Raw genomic sequence first — 20,828 nt, 5'->3', positions numbered from 1 at the left:
AATATATTTTATTTTGCAATTCAATAAAACAAAAGGTGCAATGATTTTCTCCAATTTACTGTATTTCGAGTCTTATAAATTTTGCTATAAATAATTAATGAAATGTTTGCCATACTTTATTCTTCAATAGAAATAAAAAAAAGTAGTATCATATGGAGGATAGGGTTAAAAATGACATAAATTGAATTACTTGAAAAATTCAAAAGAAATAAAAGTATTAGTGAAAAATCATAACCATCTTAATTTTTTTATTATTTAAAAAATTAAAATAGCAAATGAAATACCTAGTTTTAAAATTTATTCAATATAGAGATAACGTATTTAATTTACTTTAATGCTCTATTTCTATTATTTAGAAAATATTTGTTAGACATGACTCATACTTTGTATTGGAGATTTTGTTGGCGGAGTCAGCAGAAACTCAATTAGGTTCCGTCAATTGCTGACTCATTATATTTATCTTTTTCTTTGGACTTGTGCCATGAATAACTGTTGTTAAATTTTTTTAAATTCCTTCACCATTTTTTTTTAAATTCTATTTATGTTGCCTTTTAAACTGAGTCAATGAAGTGAATATAATTCAAATAAACTGCACGTAGCCTATGTATTGGGTGAACCACGTAAACTGTTGTGTCATTCTTTTCTATCCATTTACTCTCTTTTCTTGTTTGCAATATCGTGTCGATATCCAACATTAACAATATTATCATATTTATTGCATTTCAAATCTTATTGATTTTTCTGTAAATAATATTGATTTGCTATAAATAATGTATGAAATGTTTAGTTTTTGTTTGCTATAAAAAGTTTGTCATTCAAAAGAATTAAAAAATAGTATCATATCAAGGATAGAGTTGCAAATGACATAAGTTATATTACTTGAACGGTTTAAAAGTAATAAAAATACTGTGTATAAAAAAAGCAATAAAAATATTTATTCCAAAATCATAAGAACTTTCATTTATTTTATTTTTTATTATTAAAAGTTTAAAATATTAAATGACATACTTAATTTTGAAATTTATTCAATATAAAGGTAAAGTATTCATTTATTTTAATGATGTATTTTAATTATTTTATAATAAAGTAATTATGAATTTCTGTACGAAGTAAAATCGTTGTTAATAATATTTTCTAAATTTATAAAAATAATAAATAAAATAATATATAATTTTCTAACAATTAAAAATATTATGATATTTACTGCGTATCAAATCTTACTAATTTCTTTATAAATAATGTATAAAATGTTTATTTTTGGTTTGTTATAAATTTTTTGCAATATTTCATTTATTAAAAGGATTAATCTTATAATTGGCTCAAAGGAGTGTTAATTGTGTGGTCCTAGACCATATGCTCCCTTAGTTAAATAGGGAGGGTAAAATAAGAAAACAGATAAAAAAAGGGGGTACAATGAAAAAGTTATGTGAGCGGGAGCATAAAAAATTAATATGATTCGATACTATATTAAAATTTTCCAGCTCAAAGAACCTAAATTCGTGGGCCGGTTCATAGGTTGAGAATGGAAATGGAATTCTAGAAGATTGAATTTTTCGTTGTTGCTCGGTAACTCAGCCAATTTACCTTGTTGGTAATAATAATTATTATTTTTGAACAAAGTGGAAATTAATTTAAGCAGAAGTACAGGATCTGGGTGTAGCTACACCCATCAAGTCTCTACACAAAAAGGTGGAACATTTCTCCGGAGGATGATCAAGAACATGCACGTCCCATCCTGGGTAAGAATTACCTAAGTGAGCAAGTTTGTCAGCCACCATGTTTCCCTCCCTAAAGACATGGCTAACTCTGATACTCCATTGTCTCCCCATCATGTATCTGATCTGACTGACCAGAGGAGCCAGGGGGTGGTGAGCATCACAACCTTTCCTTATGAGCTGGATGGCTACCTTGGAGTCCCCCTCAAACCAAGCATGGTGAATTCCCTCTTCCCAAGCAACCTCCATACCAGTAAGGAACCCCCAGAGTTCTGCTCTCATAGATGACCCACCCCAAGGTTCTTACAAAAAACCCTCATCCAATGCCCCGACGCGTCCCTAATCGCACCACCGCAACCAGTTCTTCTACCACCGTCATGACAAAACCCATCCACATTGATCTTGTGTCATCCTGGCTCCAGAAAACTCCAAGCGATTAGAATCTCCTCCTTGCCACGAGCCTGCAAATTATGGATGCAAAGGGTTCTGCGAGCTTCTTCCAGGTTGGAGACGAATACCTTTGCTCTCCTAGCAATGGAATCCTGAGGAGATGTTTTGTTATCGAACACAAAGCTATTATGGTCCTTCCAAATGAGCCAGCACAAGACACCGAAGAGCTCCGTCTAGGCGTAGTTGTGAATACGATCCCTGCTCTCAATGTTCTTCACCAACCACTCCTTACTAGAGATACTATAAAAGTCATGCCAGATGGTGTCCCGTGCGAAGAAATCCCACAGGTTCTTGCTCCAGCTACAGTCTCGAAGGACATGGATGACCGTCTCAACCCCTGCGTTGCACCGCGTGCAGTTATTGTTGACCGTCATATGTCTTCTCATTCTCATGTCGTTTGTGAGGAGGTTATTACCAAGTGATAGCCACAGAAAGGCCTGGATCCTCATAGGACCCTTCCAACGCCAAGCTCTGTCCAGGCACGCAAGCTCAGAATCCTGGACCCTTTCTGTAATCATAATATATGCAGACTTAACAGAGAATAAGCCATCTGCAGAGGGAGCCCAAATGACCAGGTCAAGTCCTTTGTCCTGACGAGAGGGCATGATATTAGCAATAGTCGCACACGTGTCAGGAGAAACCACCTGAACCAGCAAAGGCCAATCCCAAAGGCCCTGGTCATTGACGAATTTATTCACAGTCCAGTCGTGTATCTCTTCATACCCACTCACGCCATCCCTCCCCTGAACCTTCTCACTCTTAGGGAGCCACTTATCCTTCCAAAACATAGTTTGGCTACCGTTTCCAAGTTGGATTCTTGCACCTTGTATAACTCTGGGCCAAACATGAGTGATCCCCCTCCATAGATTGGAAGCAATACGACTAGATTTTAAAGTAGGAACGAGTTCGTCACTCACATTATACTTGTTTCTCAGGACTTGTGACCAAAAGCTTAGTTGGTTCGTTATGAGACCATGGCCAACTTTCATTAGAAAAGTTTGGTTGGACTCTCTGGCTCTCCTAATGCCAAGGCCTCCTTGCGATTTCGGTTGACAAATTCTATCCCAAGCCACAACATGAAACTTCCTTTTGTCAGTTGTTGACCCCCATAAAAAGATCTGGATCATCTCTCAATACCATCACAAACAGACAAAGGAAAATAACACGTTTGTATAGAGTAAGAATGAATCGTGGACACAACCGATTGCACTAAGGTAGATCTCTCCACGAGAGACAGCGGGTTCCTGCTCCAATTATTGAGCCTCTTGTCCATTCTCTGGAAGACATAGTTAAAAGAGGCAGACTTAACCCTGTCGTTCAAGAGAGGGATGCCCGGGTATCGTCCCAAATCAGCAGCTATCACAAATCTCATCTCTTGGCAGATCTCCTCAGCCCTGACGTGGTTAACGTTTCTAGAAAAGAAAACCCTAGTCTTTTCCTCGCTAACCCGATGCCCAGAAGCGTCGCAGAAACATTTGAGGATTTGCTTAATAAGGTGCGCTTGCTCAACCAAAGCTTCCGCGAATAAAAGCAAGTCATCCGCAAAGAAGAGATGCGTAATGGGCAGACAATTGGTTTCCATTTCTTCATGGAGGTAGCCTGAAGAATAACATGCGCCAGCCTCTCAATGCACAGAATAAACAAGTAAGGGGAGAGGGGGTCCCCTTGTCTTATGCCTCTACATGGAGTGAACTCCTCCGTGGTGGATCCATCCTACAAGACATTCATCGACGCTGTTTTCACACCCTGCATAATTAGCGTAACAACATTATGGCTCAGGCCTGCTTCCAATAGCGTATGTTGGAGATACCCCTAGTTCACTCTATCATAGGTTTTCTCCAAGTCCACTTTGATTGCCATACATCCGACCTTGCCTTTCTTGATCCTCATAGAGTGCATAATCTCTTGGGCAATAATTATGTTATCACTACTATGTCTACCCTTGATGAAGCTGCACTGGTTGGGCATGATCAAGGTGCTCAAGTGAGGTTTAATTCTATTAGCTAAAATCTTGGAGATAGCTTTGAAAACAACATTACAAATACTTATGGGACGGAGCTCCTTGATGGAGTCCGGGTTGTCCTCCTTAGGAATAAGACAAATAGTGGACTGGTTGATGTTTCTGATACTGCATGGGTCTTGAAAAACATCCACCACCAACTTAACCACCGAGTCTTTTATAACCTGGAAAAAACAAGCTTGAAGCCCATCTGGACCAGGGGCTTTAAACCCGTCCATTCTCATGAATATGTCCTTTATTTCCAGCATGCCAGGGACGCGATGCAAGGAAGAAAATGAGGTACTGGTCACCTTTGGAAAAAGACCAGTAGCTGGGAGAGGGCATCAGGTAGGGTCCTCATCGTCATAAAGCTTCTTGAAATAATGTACCATTATACTCTTAAGCTTCTTAGGTTCTACGACCCAATTGCCAACGTTATCTTTCAGCGCCAGGATCGTATTATGCCTTCGACAAGTAAGTGTAGCCGCATAATAGAATCTGGTATTCTTGTCCCCATCCATTAACCACTTGCATCTAGAGCATTGGTACCAATCCAGCTCTTCCTTAACATAGATCATGTTCAACTATCCCTAGAGGCTGCGATAGAGACGCTCAAGGGCACTACAGGGGTTACGGTGGAGCTCCAAGTAAATGCCAATCAACCGCGCATGCAGTCTATGCTTTCTTCGCAGCAGAGCCTTATAGTTCGTTGTGTTCCACCTGGATGCTTCTTGCTGGAAATGGTTGCTAGCCTCCTTCCACTGTGTATCACCGTCCCAGCAACCTTTCACCACCCCCTCGAACCCATCACACGTAAGCCACGCAGCAAGGAACCGAAAGGGTCTGTTAGGGAGATGGCTACGGTGTTGAGGTCCTTCCCACATCAAGAAGGGCCTGTGGTCTGAGCTAAAGAAGGAGAGGCGAAGAACAAAGCAGTTAGGGAAGGACATGACCCAGTTGCTGTTGGAAACAAATCTATCCATGCGCTCAAGAAGCTGCCCACGCTTTCAAGTGAAATGGGGACCCTTGAAGCCCAAATCGAACAAATCGTAGGCACTAAGGCACTCAATGAACTCGTTCATGCTCCCTGGGCAGACTGCACTTCCCCCACTTTTCTCAAAAGGTTATGAAATGGTGTTGAAATCACCCAAGACAATCCACAGTTTGTCCGGTCCGCCACTTAGATTACCAAGCGCCTCCCAGAGCAACCTACGAGCCCCTCTTCTAGGGCTCCTGTAAACAAAAGTGGCTACCTCATGTCTTTGTTGTGCTCTCCACACAATATTGACGTGGATGAACTGGGCATGAAAAGCTAGGAGAGAGACGTTCAAATTCTCTTTGTTCCACATCACCCAAAACCCACCAGAGAATCCCACAGCGTCACTTTAAAAGAGCTGTTAAAGCCCAGTTGCTTTATTTTTCTGTCCGCCTTCGAACCACTAATCCTAACTTTCGAAAGAGCTAAAATCTGAATATTATAATTCTTCACCATATCCTTAATAAGGAGAGTAAGACCTCTTTTATTCGCCCCGTGACAGTTCCAACAACAGACATTCATTAAAACTAAACAAAAAATAGGGCAGAGAGGACAAATCATCCTTCAAATGTCCAAAAAGTTATCACTGAGCATGCCCACGTCATCCACCCTAGCCGAATCGGGTTTCTGTAGGGTGTGGTTGCGCATCATGTCGGTTGTTTCACCTCGGTCCAACATTGTGCTGTCATACCCTACATTGAGGTAGACAAATTCATTTTGTATAAAATCCCAAATCCTGAATTTTGATACAAAATTCCTTCTCAGATCCACTTCGACACAAATTCTGACAAAACGAGCTTTGTCCGTGATCTCTCCCTCAATGCCTTCTGCTCTCCTCAAAAGATGTCTTATCCACCTTCAGCGTCCTCCCTAGCATATTCCCTATCCTCCATAAGTGGTCAGCTGTATAAAACTCAATTGGTAGCCTTGGAATCCTAAGCCAAACCGCCAGCTTCTTCACTGCCTCATCATAGGGGTTGAAAAACGGTCTCCACCTCTGGACAATGACGCAGTGGTCCGCCACAATCCATGGGCCCTCTTGCATAACGTGGAGGTAGTCTTGCTCTTCATTGAACTTGAGCAAAAGATGTTCGTTATCTATGTCCGTGGTTTCAAATGATCCTACTAAGTTCCATAGTCTCTGCAACCTTGCCAACAAGTATCTTGACGCCATCTTCTTTCCCATTAATTTAATAATGAGAGCTTTCCTCCATTTCCTGCAATCTTTGTTGTGTTGCCTTCTTGAAAAGACATATGTTGGGCATAGAGGATCATCATTCTTGTCCCCTTCTATTTCGTCTGCCATGTCTTCCTCTTCCTCTTCTCTTCTCTGGGTCGCAACCCAGTTATCCTCCTTATTATCTGATTCGTTGCCGTCTCCGTTCAGATAGAGCACTTTGTCTCGGTACGAGACTAGCTTCCTTCCTCCTCCTTGGGACGCTCTCCTCCCATGACTGCACCCTTCTGAGGAGTTAACACCAACTTCCGTGGATGAGGGTTCCTTGTCTTCCATGCTCTCGTCCATGTTAGCATCCTCTGAAACACGGACACACGATTCTTGAAGAAATTTGGGGAGAGTGACCATTTTGCCATGTTTGGACAAAAAAATTACCAGATTGCCACGCCGACAGTAAATTTTGCCAAAATGCCACGCGGCTTAATTCGCTACACAGTGTAGCGAATTATGTATGCAAGTAATTCGCTACACAGTGTAGCGAAATATGCCACGTCAGAACGCACAGAACCAAAAATGCACATGTCAAATTTTGCAAAATTCGCTACACAGGGTAGCGAATTTTGCCAAATTTGATATGTGGCATTTTTGGTTCTGACGTGGCATATTTCGCTACACTGTGTAGCGAATTATGCCGCGTGGCATTTTGGCAAAATTTACTGTTGGCGTGGCAGTCTGGTAAATTTTTTGTCCAAACGTGGCACTTTGGTCACTGTTCCAGAAATTTGCGTGTCGGACACCAACACGTTCAGGCACGCGTCCGACACGCAGTCAACTTTTTGGACACGTTGACTAATGAGACACGCGAATTTGACCGAATCCGACACGCAGTCAACGATGTGGACACGTTTTGATATTTTTTTGTAAAAAAGAAATAAAATTATAATTAAAAAATATTTAATAAAAATTAAAAACTACATGAGGACGAGTTCGAACACTGTTCTTCTCTTCGTCGTCGGCTGCTCGTCTTCGCTTCTTTTTATTATTAGCCTCGTCGTCGGACCTCAGTACTGGCTCCGGTGCCGGAGGATTCAAGAAAACGAAAACGTCCTTGCTGTCACTGCTGTTGCTTCGCGGGTTCAGCTCTCGCTAGAATCTTCTTCAACGTCGGTGGAAGAGGTGAAATGGCGTCGCTATTATGAAGGAAAGCAGGGAAGAATGTTCGGATCTGGCCATTGTGGAAGATCTCATCAGCAAAGAAAAGAACGCTTCTTCACGTAGAAGATGTAGAGAAAATGAAAGGGAAATGGAAGAGGAAAATGTGGTGGTGGTCAGATCTGGTTTTGGGAAGTTGAAGAGAGAGAGGTACCGTCGATTTTTTTATTTTAGAAATCAAAGGCCCCCAGCTAAAATCAGGAAGGTTGTTCACTAGTTGCACGATAAATAATTATCCTGCACTATTTTCGAGAGCATAACGCTTAATTTAAAAGAATAAGGGAGTTGTCTAAAAAAAAGGACTTTTTTAAAATGCATTTTTAATAAATATATATATATATATATATATATATATATATATAGATATATGTATATAATATTTATTAATAAAAAAGTTTATAAATATTTCCACTAAAACTTTAATAATTAAAAGTAATTCAATTACTTAATAAAAAAAAATTAATTGAACTGTGTAATCATAAGTAAAATAATTTTTCTATTTTTCTACACTTTACACTCTTGGGATGTTCTATTTTTTTTTTAATAATTATGTTACGAAATTTGAATATTTGATTAGTATATGAGTTGTTATATGTATTAAATGTAAACTATATTATATATATTAAAAATATTATTTAATATCAAAACGTGTCCCAACGTGTCAAAATTTAATATTTTTTAAAATTAACGTGTCGGGATGTCGTGTCGTGTCACGTGTGTACGTGTACGTGCATCATTGTTAGCATCGACCAATTCATTAGTGCCCTTTGGTTTCTTAATACTCCTAGCTCTCGCGTCCTCTTCCTCAACGTGGGAGCTTCTCTCCAGCGCTCTCACTGGTTTCTCGTGCTCTCGCTGTTCCATTTTTCACCTTGGCCTTGGTATGTTCTTAACATGTATTGAAAGCATAAAATTCCGTTATCCCACACTGACTTGTTGGTAATTAGAGTCGAGTAACTTAAAAAAAAAAAAAACTATAAGTAGTTAAGTTCCACGTTTAAAAGGTAGGTCCCACACGTGCGCCGCTCCATCAGTGGTCCACGTCCACCCGAGTTAAATAAGTTAGACTAGACGCCTTGTGTAATCGCGTCTTCATTAGTAATTAATTAATTAAGATAAGATATTCTCAAATCAAATTATTAATAAAATTCATTACTATTTCCACGAAATGCAATGCATGAATGAATGCTGAATCAGAATCGCACAAACTTCTTACTAAAATAATAAGATAATAGTCATATTTACAGACCCAAAATTTATAAATTCTTACAAATTATATTATATATTATAATACTTAAGTATATATTATCCATAATATATTTGTAAAAATTTATAAATTTTGAGTCTGTAACCTATCCTAAATAATAAACTCATCCATATATAACTCTCACTTTTCGTGGTTGAGTGAGGTTAGGGGTGCTAAACGAACCAGAGGTCTTTCAGGGGTCTTTGGCTCAGCTCGTGAAGGCATGAACTTATATGTCTAAAATTAGTTGTTGGCACTAGGCTTAGACTTATATAAAAGATCGTTTAATAAAAAGGCCTCAGGCTCAAACTCAAAAGTTAGGCCTTTAAGCCTCTCAGGCTGACTTAGTATATTATTTTTTATTTTTATTTTATATTTTTTATACTAGTTGTAATAGCTCTCTTTTTTTCTTCTATTCATTTCACCCCATTTTATTAGTTAAACAGACTTTTTGAATGATTTTATTCTATATTATGTTGTTTGGATATAAATTAAATTTACGAATATTTATGGAATTACTAATGTTGTTAGATGTATATTCTGTTTGGATAAATTTTTGTTGTTTTATTTTTTTAAAACAGACTAAACAAGACTTTTATTTTTTTTGTAAATAAGTCATGCCACAACCGATAATTATATTAATTATATTTATAAGAGGTAACATACTTGAACCTTTTAACACTGACCTCGACTTGTTAACACCCCAGTGGAAGCCGCCCACAAAAACGTGAGTTTTCATAAAGACTTGTGTGCTTATCACCATTGTCGTTTTCAGAGTCAGTAGTGCTCTGCGTTACGTATGCCATATAATTTCCCACTTCTCAGTAGTCTCTGTCTTTGGCACCAGTTCATTTCTTCTACTCTGATTTGCTAATTATTGAGATTTTCGTTGTTCACAGAATACGACCATGAATAAGCTCCTCCGATCCACTCTCAGGACACAGGCATGTATCCATAAGCATTTCTTTTTCTTTCTTCTTTCATTTTTAGTTGAATCTGCTCATGTTTTCCGTCCCTCGCTTTCTTCGAAAATTTCCCCCAATCTTGTTTCCTACTTCCGTTTTTTGTAAGATCGACCTGCGATTATTGATTAGATTGATGATTGATGGAACATCTAGCCTATTCACACTCTGAATCGATCACAATTCTTGTTGACTTGTTGTATATGATAGGATTTTGAACACGTGACGGTAACAAAAGACGAACTACTTATACGATTAGTGCATATCAATGACAGAACATGAACCGGAGATTTATGATATTGAGCATGATCCAAGCTTATGAAAATGAAAAATCGTTAATTATTTCGCTGGAACTTGTATTTTACAAACTCGAGCTTTTCAAGGACTTTTTAGAATATCTTAGGTGACTGTTAATCATATTTTGCTGACTTTTCTCAGTTTAACCGGCTTTGATCACCTTTTTCTCATCGTATTTTAGAGTATCGATATGATTTAAGCTATTTCCTTCGAACCCTTTAGAATATCTGACTTTCTTCTACTTGATCACTGTGGCTTAGCTAGAGCTGAAACTTGTAGGTATTCCTCATATATTAAATTAGAATTATAACGCTTTGACACATCTGGTCAAATCTTTCGCCCATACTAGTGTTGACATGAGTTTGATTCTTGGTTTCTCTCTTTGGTAATGAACATGTAAATCTCATTGAGCTTGGTGGTCTTCACTGGCTTTGTCTTCCCCTTTTCGCCCATACTTTTTATGGGATTAATGTTTCACCTGTCATAAGATATAATTTTATCTCACCATGTTTTCTTTTTCTCTATTCTTTTCCCATAGGCCCGCGTGTACTTTTATGTGTGTTGCTTTTATTTACCAAAAAGAATTAGACTTATAACAGCATTCACTTTTTTATACTTTTTTTTTTGACGTATTCGGTAATTGTTGGTCTTGAAAGTCGAAGAATTCATTGTACGTCTGGTAATATCTAATTTAAACGCTTTTAAATTTCTTAATTTCATTAGTTCTTTTCTGTTCTAAAGCTGCAGAAAATATATATTCCATTCCATCCTCTGAATAAAATATCTCGAGAAAGACTGTACTACATACTTTTTGCCCCCGTGAAATAAGTTTAAAAAATAATAAAATTATAGTTGTATTATTCTCAGTAAATTGAGTAAAAAGCAATTTAATAATTTTTTGAAGGTTGCTGCTGATGTTTTCCGGAATTTTGAAATATTGGTTTCCTATAATGATGATCTACCTTGTATGCTAATTTATTAATCTGATTTGATATCAATGGATGGTCCAAAAACAGCCCTGTTTGTTACTTACAGCTTTTATTTGTCTTGTGATGCTTATTTTATTTTCTTTTTACAGACTGCCTCATCTTTAGCATATGTTGTGGCTTCTAGAAGTTTTCAGGAAAATCTTCTTCTGGTTCCCTTATGGTCTAGATCAAATAGTACAGAGTCCTCCTTGGCAAAGGATAATTCAACTACTGATATGAAAAATGGTGAAGGGTACATTGTTCTTCTATGCTAACTGTTTACCACTTTGTCATGTGTGCTTTTGAGTATTGATCATACCTCTTTCGTGCATGTATCTAAATTGGTATGATGCTTTTGAACTTAATAAAACAATCATTGTTTTCTATAATGAATATGACCCTGAATATTGTCACTCTGTTTTATGCTGAAATTTCAAATAGGCTAATTGTATTTCAGCAGAGGTGTTAAGTTCCCTTTTATTATCGGAGGGAAAAGTGAATAATTGGGACAGCCCTCTGGGCCAGTGTTTACAATATTGATACAATCATTAAGATGGTTGAATGCATAATCGAATGCCTTTCTCTTCTCTTTATATTCCTGTTTGAGTTCTTTAGCATTTAAAATAACTGTTAGTCAAAAACAAATTCTGTTGGAGAGTCCATGTTTGAGCTCTTTTTATTGTTTAAGGAAACAGTGAAAAATCAGTTTAGGTTTAAAACTAGCAAGCCTGATATGTATGCCATGTGTAAATCTGCTGAAATACTTTGATTGTCTCAGGTTCAAGGGCCATGATATGCTTGCCCCTTTTACAGCTGGGTGGCAGACTGCTGATTTGAATCCTTTGGTTATAGATAAATCAGAGGTGAACTTCCTTGCTTTGTTTCTGTGGTTTTTCTAATTACTGTCAAGTGTCAACATCATCAACATCTTATCCCAAACTAGTTGGGGTCGGCGGTCGATGAACCCAAATAAAAAACCATTTTTCTAATTACTGTAATGTAATATATTTGGGCAAATGAAGATTTAATTTGTTTTCATTTCAAAGATAAATAGTTTTTCAAATATGTAATTTACCTGATTGATGGATCCAGGGAAGCTATGTATATGACATTAATGGGAAGAAATATCTTGACTCACTTGCTGGTCTATGGTGCACAGCTCTAGGTATATATGCTATTTCTTTTCCCCTTACTTATCTTCCTTTCTAAGCTTTGATATCTTAAATTTTCTTTCTTATCGTATCTTATTGATATATTTCTTTTGGTTCATGTTCTCAATCCATATTGAGAAGCACGGCTGGCTATAAAATTTAACTCATTTATTGATATTTTAGCACGATCTCTCTTCAACCCACCACCTAATCATGCCTGAGTTGCTCAGGGATCCATTACCCCTCCCTCTATTTAATCTGGAACTTTTTTTTTTTTCTTGGTAACAAGTATGAAACAAAGAGAAGTTCTGACTATTTTTGCAGAATGCCCTGGACATCGAAATTTAGGGGATTGAAAGAGATATACTTCGAGTTTATTAGTTGGAAGAAATGATGTGTAAGGTCATTGTATGTGTTTTGTTTTTTGTTGGATGCCGGGTTGGTTTATGGTTAATTGTGTAAAGTTATAGTCTTAATACTTCTTTTTATGCTGGTAGCTTTTGCTTAACAAAAATAAAATTATATTATTATTGGAAAATTACTGAGTTTCTGAAGGTGGAAGGAGTTCGTGGTGTTTTGACATAATAAAAGAAAGATACATTCAGTTAGATTTCTTTTAGATAATGATAGAATATTTGCATTCAGGTCCATTTTGTTAACTGTATTGGTTTGATTGCTGTAAATTGTTTCATGATTATCTCCTTAATTGATTGTATCCATACTATAAACAAGAGACCCTTGTGCAAGCCTAGAGACAGAATTTCCCCCAAATATTCTCTGTTTCAATGCAGTACCACACAGTTGTACATCCTAAATAACCTGATCCCATCACTGTTTCTGCTGCCTAGTTCCCAAAGAATCCAGAACACTTTTTCATTGTCCTTCTCCTAGTCCTCATGGTCTGTGTCTTGTTTCTGCTGCCTTGTGACTCTCTCCTTCCTGTAGGCTGTACTTAGATTCCGATCACTGCAATCGTAGTATTCCCTCCTCCCTGTGGCTGCCATGCACCTTATTAGTGGCTATATTAACTTTTTTGCCATGTTTTTCGTCCCTGCCACTGCTACCATCTCTGTATTGTACACCGTCTTGGTCTGTGTTAGAATAGCTGGCCCCGCCGTTTTTACTTTTGTCAGGGAAGTTGAATTTTCAAAAATTGCAAAGAAATGTGATCTTGGTTAAAGTGTTTTATTAGCTATTATCTGTTAATTTTATTTAGATACTCCTAATTGTGGGGTATATTCACATGTGGAAATTATAAATAATGTAATCTTTTATGTGAATGAAAGGGATTTACTCTGAGATCAAATATAAAATTTTGCAGGGGGAAATGAGCCACGCCTTGTTGATGCTGCCACTGCACAATTAAAGAAGTTGCCATTTTACCATTCCTTTTGGAATCGGACGACAAAACCTTCTTTGGTATTCATATCATTCTCTTATAGCTAACCCAAACATTATTTTATGCTAGTTTATTTTTCTTATTTATAATTTGCTAGTACATTATTTCTTTCTTTCATTTGTTCTTCCCTTCTATATTAAAAAACGAATAATGAAAATTGGGGTTCAACACTTTTACTTCATGGCTGGAAATCTGATTAATTTATAGTTCACAATAATCTCATTAAAGATACTTTTTTATTTTTATTATTATTATTATTTTTTTGGTGGGGGGGGGGGGGGGGGGGAAGGTGTTGGGATTGTGGGGCATGATATTGTGTTGTTTTTTCCTTTCTCTGAAAAATAATTGCTCAAGTACCTTCTTGTCATGTACAGAGTTGATATTGCATTAGTTGATTTCCATTTTGATATTTAATTAATATATATTTCCACATACAGGATCTAGCCAAGGAACTCCTAGAAATGTTCACAGCCAGAAAAATGGCAAAAGCTTTTTTTGTTAATAGTGGATCAGAAGCCAATGACACTCAGGTTTGTTAAATCAAATATCCTCTTTGATTGGTTAGTCTCATATTTTTTCTGTAAATTTTCATTCAATTGTAATCTAGATATCTAGAATGTGTATCCTTTCTCTAACAAAATCAAATTATAGTATCTACATATAATGCATACAACTGGAACAATGGCAAGAGGGAAAATCTAACAGCAATCAGTACCTAAAATACTTGAAAACAAAATCAAATATATTCTCAATGACAATTGTGGATCTTTAATTACATATAGATCCATTTTTATAAGGGTTTAAGCAAAGATATAAACAACCACAAGTGAAGATGAATATGTCATGTGTTGATATTGTCAAAGTACATAGTTTATGCAGAAAAAATGTTTAGCTATATTTCACCTTCATATTTTTTCTTGCAGGTGAAACTTGTATGGTATTATAACAATGCACTTGGAAGACCAAATAAAAAAAAATTTATAGCTCGTGCTAAATCGTACACATTCTCAACCAATGCTGTTTTCTCTGACTTTCCTGAAAAGTATGCATAGTAGCTTATGTATTTTTGCATTCTGTCAGGTATCATGGTTCAACATTGATATCAGCCAGTCTTTCCGGGTGCGATGAACTCAAAAGAACTTTTATTTCAGTGAACTAGTGCTTATGTATAACAGCCTTATGTCATTTATAAAAAAAATTCATTCAATTAACTGGACAATGTGTATTTCAGTCTTCCAGCTTTGCATCAAAAATTTGATCTGCCAGCTCCTTTTGTCTTGCACACTGACTGTCCACATTACTGGCGGTATCATCTTCCAGGTTATTATTTGGATGGACATATTTCTCTAATATTTGAGACATTTGTTTTAAGGCATAAATATCATGCATGCTTATGAACATCTCAGGCGAGACAGAGGAAGAGTTTTCAACCAGATTAGCCAACAATTTGGAGGACCTGATTCTGAAAGAGGGACCAGAGACAGTAATATATTCATATGCATGAGTGTTTTCTGCTACTGGAACATTGACTTTACCATTGACTTAAATGGTTTTTTGTTACAGATTGCTGCCTTCATTGCAGAACCCGTTATGGGGGCAGGAGGTGTAATACCTCCACCATCAACTTATTTTGACAAGGTATTTTTTCATCATCAATGCTTCAGACATGAATTCTACAATTTCAAGCTGGATGCCTAAGAGATCGCTTCTATGTGTTTTGGATTAATAATGCATTTTCATTTGCATTCCCAGTCAGTCCCGAAGACATGAATGCTTCAATTATAAACTATCTCTGAATATGTTTTAATCTGTAGAACCAAGAGTGCTACCACCACCATCACCATGATCTTATGGGAGATTAGTCAGATACAAGATGATTTTCCTTTTAAAACTACCAGCTGATTGGTTCACCTTTATCATGAAGTACTTTTTATAATCTAATGGTTGCTGCAATATAAAATTACTAAAAGGAATTCTTGGTAAAAAATTTCTAGTTTTAGAACTATTTGAAGATATTATGGTCATTAATAATTTAATATAATATATATATAAATATATATATATGCTTGTAATATAATAGAAGTAATAGTGTTTGACCTAATTAGTAGTATAAATAGGTGCATTAGTTTGTTGTATTTCTGTCCCCTCCCCATTTACTCAAAAAAAAAAAAAAAAAAAAAACTTCTAATGTGAGTAAACCGCATCTACCAATGATTTAAATTAAAAGTACCCCGTAAACTTAAGCCCCTTTAAGGGTGAATACACCCTTGTGCACTTCAGAGTAGCCTTATCCCAAAGTCAAATATGCAAATAAAATGTATATTTTTGCTCTTTCAAATAATTCTGTTTTGCAAACTGATGTCATGCATAATTTTGCTTGATGGGTGATTTTTTTAGCATGCGACATTGAATGATGCCATTTTCACTCTACCTCCTCCTCCTAAATGAAAAAAGAAAAAACAACTTTTACCTCATCGCATTTAATTCTTATGCAGATCCAAGCCGTTGTCAAAAAGTATGACATTCTTTTTATTGCAGATGAGGTACTTCCGTAACTCTTCAAAAACTGTTATACAAGATATCCGTTTGTGGAGTTTTCGATACTGATTGTGGGTTATATGTCTCTTTTGAAGGTAATCTGTGCCTTTGGAAGGCTTGGGACAATGTTTGGATGTGACAAGTACAACATTAAGCCAGACCTTGTGTCCCTGGCTAAGGTAAACGTGAAACAGCACTAGGTACAGATTCATCTTTTCATATTTTTAAAAGTTTGTACCGCCTTTCTCATTTTTCTGTTTGACTTCTAGGCTCTTTCTTCCGCATATTTGCCGATCGGAGCTGTTCTTGTGAGCCCAGAAGTCTCAGAAGTTATACACTCGCAAAGCAACAAACTTGGTAGGGTGGTTCATTCATTCATCACCACATCTTTAGACTTAGTATTTCTGACACATGTTTGCTTATTTTAGGTACATTTTCTCATGGATTCACTTATTCTGGACACCCTGCATCCTGTGCCGTTGCAATTGAAGCACTCAAGATCTACAAGTATGTTCCTTTATTTCTAGATTTTAAAAACTAATATTATGCTTATTCTATCCACTTGCATAGATTTAATCTTTTGGCTATGAAGTATGATAATTCTTCATCTTCCCAGGGAAAGAAATATTGTTGACATAGTGAACAAGATCTCCCCAAGGTTCCAAGATGGCATAAAAGCTTATTCTGACAGTCCCATCATTGGAGAGGTATATATGTTATTTACTGGGTAATTTTAAGTTTGTGTTTAATATAAGTGCATGACAAACGTTACATTGCTGGATCTGCAGATACGGGGAACTGGCTTGATTCTGGGGACTGAGTTCACAGACAACAAGTCACCTAATGATCCGTTCCCTCCTGAATGGGGCAAGTTCAATACTCATTTTTCACCTATCCCTTTGCCCGTTTAACACACTGGACACAACTTGGCTATTTTATCCTTTCTGTTAATCTTAACAGTAATTTAAGAAGAATACATATCTAATTTATGGCTATCCTTTTACGCAATCTCCGTGAGACATTTCAACATTAAGTGGGATGCCTCGTTTTCAAGTTTAGAGTCTATAAAAAACGAATGATAAATTTGTTGTTAGGTCAATATTATGGATTGGATAGTCTACATCTTGGCCGCTCACCTTTTTTTGTTGTTGTTGTAAATTAACAGGGATGTATCAGTTCATTGGTTACACAAGTTAAACAAGCATGCTGTTTTTATATGGCTATGGGCATATTTTCCATATTTTGTTCTGACATTATGATGTTTATTACAGGAGTAGGTGCATATTTTGGAGCACAATGTGAGAAGCACGGGATGTTAGTTCGTGTAGCTGGAGATAACATCATGATGTGTCCACCATTTGTCATTTCCCCAGAAGAAATTGACAAGGTAAATTCACAAATAACCTTTCAATATTTTTTGCCACTTATCAAAATTAAAGAACACTTTATCTATTTTCATTAAATTCAGCATTTGAACCAAAACAAGAAAATATCAAATGAAAAATAACTCACTTTGCAAGAGTAATGAATGCGATTGTGGTGGACAAACGTACTTTTCTGTTCAGTCATCCTAGGCTTCTTTTAGAGATTGCTAGGGTCGGAACTGGGAAATTTTAGGTGCGGTTGCTAAATACGTACTTACTCGTTTATACATTACAAAACATTCAATGAGGGGGCAGATTAAATTTGTTTGAGTAAGCGGAAAGGAAAGGGTCTCGGTTTCATTCCCATATGCCACTTTTGGAAGGAGTTTAAATATAAATATTTTCATCGCTGACTCGCTCCGCACTCCGGATTAGTTTCATAGCCACTCAAAGAGTTGAAGCTTGTGGAGATACTGGGGCGAGTCAACTCGTCTCAAAGAGATAATTAAGGTTGAGTTAACTCCAAAAAAAGAAAAAATTGTTTCAGATGGGACGTACTTTAAAAATTATACATACACAGTAATCATGGAAAAAATTTGGCCTCTCCCCAATATAAACAAGTAGTTATCTGCTCATTCCCAGTCCCACCAAGGGACACTTTGTATGCTAAAAAAAATTGATTGTAAGTACCCAAACTTGATTAATTAATACAATAGCTTAAGGTTCTATTGAATGTTGCTGAGTGACTTTCAAGACTCAGAAGTCCGATGTGTGCTTGTTTTATGTTCCCTCTCTGAATCAACATAAATTGTGTATATCTCTTGACATATAAACAATATGTAGCTCACAACTGGGTTTTCCCCCCTTCATGTATTAGAAATGCAAATCTCAGCCTGATTAACTATAATGCCCTTATTACTTTAAATTAAGATTTTACAAGTCTGAGACTTGCATTTCTTTTTCCCCCCAGTTAATCAGCATTTATGGGAAAGCTCTAAAAGAAACGGAAAAGAAGGTACACGAGCTCAAGTCTCAGCACAAGTAGCTGAGGCCGATGATGACATAATAAATTCGGTTGCCTTCGTGTGAAGAGGAATTATTAATTGTAATAACTTGCCAGATATTTGGCTTTGGATAAAACTTTGTTGCTATCTTTTTGTTATTGTAAATGTTAGTAAATTGGTTGACTAGTTGCACGGTAATATATATATATATGCTAAACAAATGCTACTTAGGCATCTTCACAATGCACCTTACCAAGAGTGTCTGTGTACAGAAATTTTATAATCATGTGGTAGAAATTGTAATGATGTGATGTAGGTAGAAGATTTATTCGTGTTCATGTAAAATAATAGTGGCTTTACAATGTCTTTACAAAGTATGTGTTTACAAAGTATGTCTTTACAAAGTATGTGTTGCATCAAGCCATCAACCATTAAGAATAAGTTAAGAGTGATCTTGAGTAACTAGTGGCTTGTAGAAAAGTATGAGGAATGTGAGTAACCATTACGCCATAGAATTACGGAGAAAAAATTATAATGAAAAGGCGAAGTCGAAGAATTGTTGAGTGCATCTGTGATTCTATAATTTGAGTGCATATGTGGTTCTGTATTAGAATTGTTGAGTAGTTAGATCGTTATGATCTATATGGATGTTTTTATCGCATGTCACGGGATAAACAACAAAATACACATAGCAAGCTAAGCACTCTTCCTCTTTTGTGATCACACACAACCCTCCATCCTCTCATCTATATTATACCTCTGTTGCTTATCTTTAATAATACCATTGTGTAAATCTTGAAAAAATGTTCAATGCAGCGGATATATGGTACATCCCTCCAAATAAAGGAAACTTTTTAGAACTTAAAAGCTGGATTTAAACGGGAATTTTTTTTTCCATTTTTATAAAAAAGGAGTATCCAAGTGGGCATTCCTGCTGTCCTGAAATTTTTTTGGTAAATATTGGACTTAATTGAGGATTCGGGAAGGGGTGCACGATGGATGAAGTCAGTGCAATCGTCGACAGTGGATGAGATCGGAATTGAAGGAGTCAAGGAGACGAGTGAGTATATACTCCTCACTCATTCTCGATCTTTGAGTAAATGAAAAAGTATTCCAATGGTCCAGGTTAATAGCAGGGCGAAAAGAGTTTGTCTATAATAATGAAATATAAATCCACGATTAAACTTGCAATTCAACGAAATTCAAGTTTCGGCATTGTCGAATTCGACGTTTATTTTAAAATGACATTAACAATGTTACATGGATAGCAATGATTTTAAAGTAGTTTCAGTTGTGTGACTTTTAATTAATCGGTACATATTATTCAATTCCTGCCAAGTTTGCAACAATAAATATTGCAGAACAAACGAGAGGTGATATTCATTGTTTAAACACACATCATTGAATAAGTCTATGAACGTGGGGCTTTCAACATTCTGCAAACCAAACTTAGGGTTTATTGTAGTAGCATAATAAATATGAATTAATTGAGTAACGAAACACACAAAGAAAATGAAAGGCAACCGAACTACATAGACATTTAAGTACATCTCATTACAATAATTTTATTGTCTATTTTTTCTTAGAAAAAGGAAAAGAAGAAGATAGAAAGACGGTTCCGTGGAAAGCAATTCCTCACCTCAATTTTTGGAATTCTTGTTAGCTTGTCGTCTAGCTCGCCTCTCTCGGGAGCTAAAGGATGGCTTATAACCTCCATTTTGGGATTCAGATTCGGATTCATCCAAATCTCTAAATGTTTTCTGTGCCAATATTGCAAATTAAATTTTAGATTTTTAAAGGAAATTGATAAAAGGGCATGGACATAATTGATGGTTGATGTTGCTCACCTCTCTAATCTCAGAAAAACTTACTGCATAAAAGGTCACAGCTGCAGCTGCAACAATTCCAAGAATAGGCAGAGCTATTTGTATCCCATCCATTCTCTATTTCTATTTCTATTTCTTTCTCAACTCTCAAGTTTCCTCACTCAAGTTATTATTATTATTATGTGATTGTAAATAAAGAGAAGATACTGACAGCGATATTGATAAGATAAGTGTAACTTTACAGTCCCAAAACTATTGGGTCTTTCTTCCGATGATTGAACCGTCCACCGGCAACCTGGTATTACCTATTGACTGATTTTATTATTATTCACAAAAGAACCGTCGTTCTTGTGTACAATATCACAATTCACAAACATTAAATCACACTTGAGAAATTTTTAGGTGAATATTACATGCTAAGGTTGTGTGGGTCTAATTACAAAGAGTAATATCATTTTTATGGAATATTTTTTTGATATTTAAT

General features: G+C 36.4%; 2 protein-coding genes across 2 annotated transcripts; one reads left to right on the top strand and one right to left on the bottom strand.

Annotated features, from left to right (window-relative positions):
• The first annotated feature begins 9,734 nt into the window (after positions 1-9,734).
• LOC133306159 (gamma aminobutyrate transaminase 1, mitochondrial) lies at positions 9,735-18,866 on the top strand. Its single transcript, XM_061506431.1, has 19 exons — positions 9,735-9,779; positions 11,173-11,315; positions 11,841-11,925; positions 12,155-12,227; positions 13,535-13,632; positions 14,050-14,142; positions 14,536-14,609; positions 14,693-14,731; positions 14,844-14,932; positions 15,019-15,095; positions 15,176-15,250; positions 16,108-16,155; positions 16,246-16,329; positions 16,420-16,507; positions 16,579-16,657; positions 16,767-16,857; positions 16,939-17,017; positions 17,422-17,537; positions 18,485-18,866. The coding sequence occupies exons 1-19, from the start codon at positions 9,744-9,746 to the stop codon at positions 18,557-18,559; spliced, it is 1,542 nt and encodes a 513-aa protein (XP_061362415.1). The 5' UTR covers positions 9,735-9,743; the 3' UTR covers positions 18,560-18,866.
• A 1,049-nt stretch (positions 18,867-19,915) lies between these two features.
• Positions 19,916-20,528, bottom strand: LOC133306180 (uncharacterized). Its single transcript, XM_061506461.1, has 2 exons — positions 20,366-20,528; positions 19,916-20,278 (listed from the first exon to the last, which is right to left on the bottom strand). Exons 1-2 carry the CDS (start codon positions 20,456-20,458, stop codon positions 20,159-20,161), a joined length of 213 nt encoding a protein of 70 aa, XP_061362445.1. The 5' UTR covers positions 20,459-20,528; the 3' UTR covers positions 19,916-20,158.
• Between the last annotated feature and the right edge of the window lie 300 nt (positions 20,529-20,828).

This window comes from Gastrolobium bilobum, unplaced genomic scaffold (genome assembly GCF_033153095.1).
Source record: "Gastrolobium bilobum isolate Gb01-03AN ecotype WA unplaced genomic scaffold, APGP_CSIRO_Gbil_v1 utg57853, whole genome shotgun sequence".
Classification (NCBI taxonomy): domain Eukaryota; kingdom Viridiplantae; phylum Streptophyta; class Magnoliopsida; order Fabales; family Fabaceae; genus Gastrolobium; species Gastrolobium bilobum.
The sequence above is the reverse complement of the archived record's forward strand: the minus strand, read 5'-3'. Positions and strand labels throughout refer to the sequence as shown.